Genomic DNA, 10057 nt, shown 5'->3' with positions numbered 1-10057 from the left:
TCAATTCTCCACTGCCTCACCCAGTGCCCGGAATCAGAGAATGCTTGGAAAATAGCAAGCCTTCCCTGGATAAACCAAGAAATAGAAACATGGAGATGGTGGTTATGACTCAAAGAACAACTCAAAGAGAGAAGGCAAATGCAAAAAGAAACTCATTTGGCAGCAATACTAACATGACAGATTTGGAAGATGAGGAACTTGAGAATTTTCGAAGGCAAAGTCATTTCTCCTCAAGAAGTAGTAGCTATTGCAAGGTCCGGAACTCTGGAAACAGTGACTCACCTCCATTGATGAAGCTCCAAGAACGACTCTCCTTCTCCAAAAACTCTTCCTTTTTCACTTTACTCTTTTCACGCCTTTTAGTAACGTTTTATGTCTTAATCGGGAGTTAATATCTAGTACTTTTTCTTAGTTGGGGAATTCCCATTTTTCTCTTGCTGTAAGTCCAAAATGGGCCTTTTATTTTATTGCACCAATAAAATTTGTCTTTTGAAAAAAAAAAATAAGCTAACTTCAATGGTTCGAAAATATCTACCTCCATCATTTAATCTCTAAGTTAATAATTATGTAATTAACAACTTAATTATAGAAAAATGATAACCACATTCCTAACATTATTAAATACTATCAGTGACTTGTTCCTAACGATACAAATTCTATTCTAGTTCTTAGAAAGTATTTTAACCATGACTATACATATACGGGATAACACAAACGTCGAGATAAAATAACTAACTGCAAAGTCGGATGCCCCGGCATTGTGTTATGTCACGTTTAGTCTATTGATGTCCGGATTACGTACATTTGTGCGCGCCATATGCGTCTTACTCAATAATATGGCCAGAAAGAGAGGAGAAAGTGGAAGAAAAAAGGTTGAAATGGGACCAGAATGTCGCTGTAACGACATCTATATATAGGCGTGATCAAGCCTTATCTCGTTTACTGTATAAACGAAATAAACTTGCATGTATCTCGTTTATACTGTAAACGAGATATACACGTATCACGTGCACTTACTTTACTGTGTGAACGAGATATGTACAAATTTATCTCATTTGCACGGTAAACAAATAAATAATTTTACCTATTTTCGTAATAATTTTTAAAATTATTTATTTCAATAAATAAAATATTTATTTAAATAAAAAATTCGCCTTCCTTATCCTTAGATAAATTGGTCCGAGTATTCACCAATTAAAAAAAAAAAAGGAGAGAGTCACGAGTGTCACGTTCTAACACGAGGGACTCAGCTGGTCGCTATCGCCTATCGGTTTCTTCTTTGAAGTTTTCTTCACTTTCACTTTCACTTTCACTAACTCAACTCATCACTCATTCATTCCGATCCCTTACACTTTCACGTTCTCCATCATAATACACACTCATGGCGTCAGAAAAAACCAACGGAGAACAAGAGATGCCGAAGAAGAAGAAGAACAGAAATGAGGAGGTGAAGCTTCACGACCTTCTTAACGACGTCGTTTCCCCAATTCTGTTCCCCGAACCCACTAACTCTGCGCCCCTGCTCCACCGAATCAAGACCTCACTCTCCCGCAACGCTCCACTCATCCCCCAAGCTTCTAGAAACACCGCACGTGACACCCTCCTCTGGACACGTGCCGGCTCTCCCCTCCGCCCCATACTCCTCATCTCCGTTAGTCTCCAAACACTCCTCTCTCTTTTCACTTTCCATTCAATTAACGCTCTTCATATTGTCTTTGTTTATTTATTTATATTTCTTTTGTATCGATTGTTATGGTGTCTCCTCTGGTGCAATTTTTCAATCCCTGCGTCCGTTAACTTTATTGCCTGAAAATTGTTACTGTTTCCTTTTAAAGGCTTAGTTAATTTGAATTTGGATGTACATGATTTGCACCAAAAGGAATAATCTGATACTAACAAATATTTGGGCGTTAACTCTTTATATTCTTCAAGCTTGTGCTAAGTATCTAGAAGGTTGCAGAGAATTGCATCTCAATCTTTTTTGTCCATATGCATCATAGAGTAGTGAACTTTTAAAGATTCAAGTATCTTTTATGATTGTGTGTCATTTTGGAGGAAAAATTATCGTAGGTATTTGCTTGTGCGTCGTTTTTTATTTCTTATAATTTTTTGGTTAAATTACTCTACCAATTCTTATAGCTTTACTAAACTTGTAATTAAGTTCATAGTATAAAATTTTTTAATTGGGTCCCTACATTATTTTAAATTTTGTAATTAGGTTTTTATCTTGCAACAGAATATTCTGAAAAATGAGAAGACGTTCATATTTAGGAATTTAGCCCTTAAATGTGGGTATTTTCAATTTGGGGAAGAATATTCTGTCAACTCTAACGTTTTTTGCAGGTCAAGAACCTAATTATAAATTTCAAAACAGTGTAGGGATTCAATTAGAAGCTTTTCAATTAGAAACTATAGGGAATGACGGAGTAATTTAGCCTAATTTCTCCTTTTTGATATCATACTATTTAACCGGTGGGCGAAAAGTACTTTTTATGCATTACAGTTTTCAATCCTTTGTTTGGAGAAAATGGAGTTTTGTAATTTATGTTTAGATTTTAATGTTTATGATGTTTTCTTCCAATTTCCTGCAGGTTGGGACAATTACTATTCTTGCTTTGACAGGACTACTTGTATTTACGCTTTTCTTTCTCTTTGCGACTATAAATGTTGTCATTGTCTCCCTTCTTATATCTTTGGCAGCAGCTGCAGGATGCTTGGCTCTTTTCTTTGCTTGCGTGACGGCTATATATATTGCAGCATTGTTAGTAGCAATATTTGCTATATCCACGGTTATATTTTGGACCATTGTGGCTATTGCAATTACTACAGGTATAAAAAATTATGGCATCCTCATTTCTTTTATCTATATTTATCAGATACTTCATTTTAGTAGATCTTGGTTTTGATGATTTGAATAGAGTTAATATGTTTTCAGCAAGATGCAACTCTGAATTTTAATTGAGATGCAACTTTTTGTTGAAATAGGAAAACTGGTAGTATTTCTGATTAAATAACTCTGCTAGCAGTAAGATTTAATTTTACAATGTCACCAAATACATGGACATATACTGATATACATATACATGATAAATGCATGTTCAAATTTTTGCTTGCAATTGTGCTGTGGCATTAGACATATCTTCTTGACAAAGACCTCCAATGGATGATTGATTTAATGCTTTAGTTTCCCTTTGTGAGAGTTCCCGTGCTCTGTTGCATATCAAAGTATAAAATGGCAATAAATTTTGTCAGTTCCACACTAAATTATAATTTATAAGGCTATGCTTTACCTTTTTTCCCCCTAAAAAAAAGATAATGTTGCTCTTTTTTATGCACTTTTCTTTTTATGTGGTTAACACTGTAATGTTTCCTGCTGGATATGAAATGATGCAACCCAGCATGGATTGGATTCTTTTACACGGTGTGGTTGGTAACTAGAAAGAGCCTCGGATTTGCCAAACAATCGTTGAGCGTGACCAGCTCGGCGATTTCAACTTGCTCTGCTGCTTGGGGTACTCGCAACTTAAAACACGACTGAGATCAAGTGCTGAATTCATAGAGTAGACGATGCAGACAAATCATAAGTTGCATTTGCATGTTATGGAATGAATGGCACAAGAATCTTCTTCAGTGGACTAGTTGTGGTTCATGTCTATTCTCTTAGTCACGGTTTCTTCCCCCTTTTTTTCTGCTTTGGATGCCTATATTCATGTTTTTTTTTGTACTTGTGAAGTGGCAGTGAGTAGTTTTGATAAAAGCTGTAGTTATGTTTTGTATTGGGTTTCCAATTCTGTGTTGGAATCTTTGTCAGCCTATGTTGTTACTCGGTATTGTACAACTTGTAGCAGACATGAGAAATTGCAACTTTTTTATTTTGGGTAAATGTTGTAATTTTAGAATAAGCTTGTGTGAATATGTATGCGATGTTGATAGAAGCTACTCATTACATAGAGGTAAAAGTGAAATTAAAAACATCTTTAATTTGTTGTATTTATCGAAACTAGTTAGAACGAACATGAACATTTATTATCACTCATTGTTTTCCATGATTGAAAGATACTTGTATTCTCAAGGAGGAAGAGCATTTCATTTCTTCCTTCATCACTTCATGCATCTCACACCATGCAAAGTCAAAATTAAAATGGATAGGACCAAACATGATTTGATGGTGTGACTGCGATGTATATGAATGTGGAGTAAGAAATCCTCTTCAAATTTTTCTTCCATGATCCCCCTAAACTTTACTTTTTAACTTTTTGTGAGAATTGTAATGATATATAATATAAGTTAAGCAGTTCATTATTGTTATTATAATTAACTTTCTAATGCATTATGCATATATGTGTAATTTAGGAGTGTATAGTTTGTTATAAGCAGGGGAATGGATCCTCTCAATCTTTTTTAACAATTGAGGGAGTAAAGTGTGATCTCTCACCGTTAATTTTATAAGTGGGACCAAGAATAAATATGAGAGAAAGAGTAATGAAGGATTAGAGATCATACTTTACACTCTCAATTTTTTTTAACAATTGAGAGGATCCATTCCCCTAAAATACATGTATCATAGGGTAATTCATACTGAACAATTATTTCGTAACTGTACATGCATCAAATGCGTGCAAATTGTTCTAATAAGTTTGATTTGGGATAAAATAGATTAAACAAATACTATTGAGTTTGAATTTGTTGGAGAGTTTTTTTTTCTTTTTCTTTCTTTAATTTCACGTTTCACTACACACAATTGGTTCAAAATCATACTGGGTGTAAGGGATACACACAATGATAGAATAGAATTAGTTGATAACTGAAAGTTAGTTAAGATAGGTTATTATTAAAAGAGGTTCTGTTATTCTATTTTGGTTGTTATCTCATTTTCTTGTTTTGCTCATTTTCTAACAAATCATGATCAATATTCCAACGTTATATATGCATGCATAATTGAGAAAAGTCTCACATCTCTTCTAAGTTCTAATCTCTTTCTCTCTAACCTGCTGCACAAGCTGTTCACCATCCTTTCACTGAGAAATTTCTGATGAGTTGTCTATTATACTGCTCCCGTCGTGATCTCGCATAAGTTGTGTGGAATACATGCATATTGGATTTATACTCATTCCATGGAAAACCATGTAACTGTTTGTTTAGAGTTATATGACGAGGGAATTATTGTTTAACAAAAATGTTCGTCAAAAAATTAGTTACTATATATTTTGTATAATTTTACATATGGTGTTCATACATTTTCAATCGTATTTCATATTTTAATATATATTTTATATAAATAAGTAATTAGTAGCTAATTTTTTATATACATATAACAAGTTACACGCTTGGTTGTTTAAATAGCTGGACTCTAAAATTAAAGCACCAAATATTTGCCATATTGCCATCTAATAACCAAACTATACATCACACATAGATGTGGTTGTCATGATTAAAAACTGTGGGGATGTGGTTTTATAAGAGTAATAATAGTATCAAATTTAGGTTATAAAATAAATTAAAATTTATTATTTTATGTAATTTTTTTTTTACGAATTGGGAGGATTAAAGGGTTTCACATATAGGATTGGATAGAATTTCTAAACAACTTTATATCTACGGATAGAATTAGGGGAAGCTTAAATTCTACTTTACTCTATTTATTGTTACTCCTAATAATAGATAACATTTGACAATATTAATGACACCAAATAATAGATAGTTCAGTACAGTTAATTATCAGTATATTTTTATAAGCTGATATTAAAAGAAAAAATCCATTAAATACACTAGTAAAATGTGTGTGCCGATTAAAATTGCAAGCGCATGAATTTTTCACTATAATAAGTGTGGAGATGAGTTCTATATTGAAAGGGGGAATAGTGAAATAAAGAAAGATTTGGGGAGAAAACAATAAGTATATATTGTTCGTTAAGTGAACAATATATATGCATGACTAATAAATATAATTATAATAATAAGATAAACAAAATTGTTCGTTAAGTGAACACAGTTCCGGGAGGAACAATATATATATGCATGACTTTTTCTTTTATCTCCTGAATCCTGAACCCTAGGCACCACTCTCTCCATATATATATATATAATTAAAATGCATAAAATTAAAAGAGAATGAGGGAATCATAATTAATCGATCAAAATTAAATTATTAATATATAATTAGGCTTGTTCTTTGCCATTCCAATCAGGTCTGCCTAATGTGAACTCCAAGCATGGGTTCTTGCATTCCAAATTATTAGAACCTTGCAAATTGTTCTTTAGTTGCATTGAATCGCACTCCTGCATGGTTATTATTTCGTTATTATTCTTCTCACATTTTGTTTTTTATAGGAAAACTATGGTTTAATTTTCTCTATTTCAATGCAAAAATTTTGAAAAAATAAAATTACATAATGCAATTAAAAAGTATATTAATTCGTCATATATAATTAGTACCTGAATATGACTATTTTGCCCTCCCGATTTTGTTTGAGAGTGTAAGATAGGTTGTCTTAGACCATTTATATCAGATGTAGTTTGTTGCCATGTCTCTCTACAACTGAACAATTCCACCAAATTCAAAAAGCCACATTAATAATCAAAGCAGTAATCATATTCTATAGACCATAGCATATAATATAATTAACTACCAAAACTCAATTCATGCAAATGAAAAGGGTCCTATCATATATATTTTATCAGAATTTATATCTGCTAATGTAAGTTGCAACCTAGCATAAAACAAATTAATTAGTATGTATTCATAAGGTAAACTAATTTTATTTTATTTTGTTAACAAATCAAATTTAACTAGGAAAATAACCGCACCATATACTACCATTCACATGAGTAGATTTAGTGGATACAATTTAAATTTTATTCAATTCATCTTTTAACTTTATGAAATAAAAATAAAAAATAAAATAGTGACATGACATTACTAACTTCAGGCTAGCTATACCACATTAAGTAAGAAAACAAGTTGTGCATGCGTTCTGGTTTTTCCAGCCTTTATAAAAAGTGCAAGCTCTCTACTTCAAGAAATGACATGGGATGACAGATACAACTTTAAGGAAATTATTCACACTGATTCATATATTAAATTGTATTATGAAACTAATATTTTTATAAAAATAATTATATTTTTAACACGTTATTTTATGCCAAAAAAATTAGACTTTGTATGAATTTTTTTATAAGTTTTTTCTTTGTATTCATCTTACTTTTTTCTTTTTTAAAAACAATAAAGATCAAATTTTAATTTTTTTTCTTCAAAAATTTAAATGTAAAAATACACTCCTTTAATATTATACCTCTAACGAATTGATTTATCATTATATATCAGTTTAAATGTAAAAATACATTCGCTTATTATTCGCTATATCTCTTGAACCGTGTCTAGACGGCTTTTGTTATTTGTTTAGCGACAACACAAAAGCAAACGCCATACCATGTACTTCTTTTTTCATACTATATATATAAGTTAAATAATTAATAACATCATTCTAATATNNTCACCGTAATTACCATAATATAACAGAATCATACTAGAATCTACTTTATAATAATTCTGTATAAGTAATTCAAACCTATTCACTTTTCAATATTCTAAATATATACAATCTTTGTGTACGTAAAAGAAATTTTGTAGTATCATCTTTTAAGAGGGTCAATTCACCTATTCAATCTCCAGGAGAAATAACTACTGTTAATGCCTATTTCATGATACCCAAAGATATAGTTCTGATTTTATTCAGTAGTAGCTAGTACTAATAATATATATTAATTTTGATACACTAAACAATATTAAATATTTTATATAATTGTCCAATCATATTCGTTCATTTAAATTATTTATGCTATTAATATAAAATGTAATTATTTTTATTGACGTAATACTACGTAATTAAATACATATGTAAAACCATTTTATATTATCAGTGCATCAACATTATTTATATATATATATACCTAAAGAAGAAAAGTAAAAGTGCATGCAGCTGCTAGCTGCTACTGCTTTGCTTTTGCATTATATACCTATCAAAGTATCAAAGTTATATACAGAACTCATGAGTTGGAAAAAGAAAATTGCTAAGAAATGGATTTCATTATTTGACATCAAATTCGGACACACCAAAATGCGTTACCTTCTCACATAAAACACAGTGTAGCTTATTTTTTTCATTTTCTTGTTATTTATCTCTTTCAGTTTTTGGTATATTATTTTTATTAATGTCTCTAAAGACAAACTTATATCAAAATCTGCCAATTTAATGATATGATAAAAGAAATAATGTAGCATATCTTATTATCTTATACTATATCTATTTATATATGTGATATTCGAAAATTATTTTATCTTAGAAATCATATATCCTATATGTATATAAAAGTAAGAAAACAACCCAACACATCCAAGCAAAGTAAAAGCTGACAACAAGAACTGTTTTTGTTCTCCACAAGGAAGAATTGATATGGTGGTGAACGTACGTGTGGGTTTGCATTGATTTCTAAATGATCAATAATACCATTCACACTTCAAGCTATATATATAAAAAGTATAGTGCTAATGATTGTGATACTCACAGTAGTTATATAAATATTGTTAAAATTGAAGTTATGTTTTTTACATTTTGATAATATTTTTTTATCTTTACATTAAAAAACATTGTTAAATTAAATAATAAAAAACATTACTTTAATGTTAACGACCATTTTTAAACCGCCCTAGTATAGATAATATAGCATGCACCATATGTATAACCATCTGATGAAAGTGATTTTTTATCGGACAAAAATAAAGGTTTAGTACAATATATCTATAAAAGGCTGCATTCTCGAGACACAATATAAAGCATTATTCAAAATGAATTAATGTTCTAATTAAAAAGAGAAATTAAACAGGGGTTGTTATAATAATATACAATGAGGTAATTTTGTACCTTGAAGAGTTACTCCACAGAGTGGTGGTGGTGGTGGAAGAGTAGTCCATATCTTGTTGCAATAATGACCGATCCGGCCGCCCTCTTTGGTCCGAAAATTGCCGGAGACTGCCACTACAGTCACCGCTGCCGCCCACCGGTGACATGTCATCGTCCCCGGATCCATCTGATTGGATGCAGGCCAAAAGCCGTGAGACTCAAATATGAAATTATTCCCATATGGTGTTTTAATTTGTTCCTATATATGCATTTGAATTTCTTCTAATTTTCAGGTATTATATATTGCCTATATAATATAACATATAGTTACACATATAAATGAGTTGGATTAATTAACATGCACTTCCAAGATAAATTCAAGACTTTGAATGACATTTAATGTCACTTCAAAGTTTTTATTATTATTATTATTTATTATTGTTATTGAGTAATGTGGATACCAGAGTAATGACTATTTGAAAAGCCTTTAAAGGGTGTGTGGTAAGTTTTCGATGTAAGAGACAATAAAGAAAGGAAACAGGTGCTGTGAAATTCAAAAGTAATAGTAAAAAAAATGTAGACACTGAAAAAAGAACAACCTAAGGTAACTTCTAGGTAAGTGAGATTTTCTTTACCTTTATTTAAACATTTTGAACTCTATATGAAAAAGGAAAATTGAGTGTGCTTAAGGAAAAGTTATAAGGCTGCTAAAAAAAGAAAAGAAAAAAAAAATGAATGAAGATTAAGCAATCCGAATTACCTGAAGAAGCTGCAGGCTTGTCAGTGGTCTTAACAGTTCTATACATCTGGAAAACAAGTCACTCACATAAACGAGGCATTTTATAGAAGCCTTTTACTAATGCTTGCAAATTAATATTGATTTAACAATATATGCCAAATACATTGATTTAAAGTTATATTAAAAGATAAAATAATAAGGCCTTGTTTGATAACTATTTTGTAACGAAAGTAGAAAAATAATAGAAGACATGTATGAGTTTATGCATAAGAAGAATATTACTATTTGTATAGTTGGCATACATCAACTTAAGTCAGAAGTAAGAAATATGAAATAAAAATTACAAATTTACAATGGTTATAAATTAAATATCTACAAATAAAACACCAATTTAAATTTAAAAATAGCAATTCTAAAT

General features: G+C 30.7%; 2 protein-coding genes across 2 annotated transcripts in view; one reads left to right on the top strand and one right to left on the bottom strand.

The window, feature by feature from the left end:
- LOC107609591 lies at positions 1186 to 3990 on the top strand. The gene is made up of 3 exons (XM_016311593.2): positions 1186 to 1651; positions 2592 to 2829; positions 3399 to 3990. Exons 1-3 carry the CDS (start codon positions 1382 to 1384, stop codon positions 3536 to 3538), a joined length of 648 nt encoding a protein of 215 aa, XP_016167079.1. The 5' UTR covers positions 1186 to 1381; the 3' UTR covers positions 3539 to 3990.
- Positions 5886 to 10057, bottom strand: part of LOC107609793 (transcription repressor KAN1-like) — an 8353-nt gene continuing 4181 nt past the window's right edge. The window contains exons 3-6 of the mRNA XM_016311821.2: positions 9661 to 9706; positions 8922 to 9087; positions 6436 to 6538; positions 5886 to 6279 (exon numbers count right to left, since the gene is read on the bottom strand). Coding sequence (XP_016167307.1) covers positions 6160 to 6279; positions 6436 to 6538; positions 8922 to 9087; positions 9661 to 9706 — 435 coding nt within the window. The 3' untranslated portion in view covers positions 5886 to 6159. The remainder of the gene's footprint in view (positions 6280 to 6435; positions 6539 to 8921; positions 9088 to 9660; positions 9707 to 10057) is intronic.

This window comes from Arachis ipaensis, chromosome B07, assembly GCF_000816755.2.
Source record: "Arachis ipaensis cultivar K30076 chromosome B07, Araip1.1, whole genome shotgun sequence".
In the NCBI taxonomy this organism is placed as follows: domain Eukaryota; kingdom Viridiplantae; phylum Streptophyta; class Magnoliopsida; order Fabales; family Fabaceae; genus Arachis; species Arachis ipaensis.
This window is presented reverse-complemented; position numbering and strand designations above follow the sequence as displayed.

Excerpts from the sequence above, each read along its gene's own strand:
- LOC107609591 (XM_016311593.2), top strand. The coding sequence starts at position 1,382 with ATGGCGTCAGAAAAAACCAACGGAGAACAAGAGATGCCGAAGAAGAAG. Across the intron at positions 1,652-2,591 it reads GCCCCATACTCCTCATCTCC|GTTGGGACAATTACTATTCT; the intron begins GTTAGTCTCCAA and ends AATTTCCTGCAG. Across the intron at positions 2,830-3,398 it reads GGCTATTGCAATTACTACAG|CATGGATTGGATTCTTTTAC; the intron begins GTATAAAAAATT and ends GATGCAACCCAG.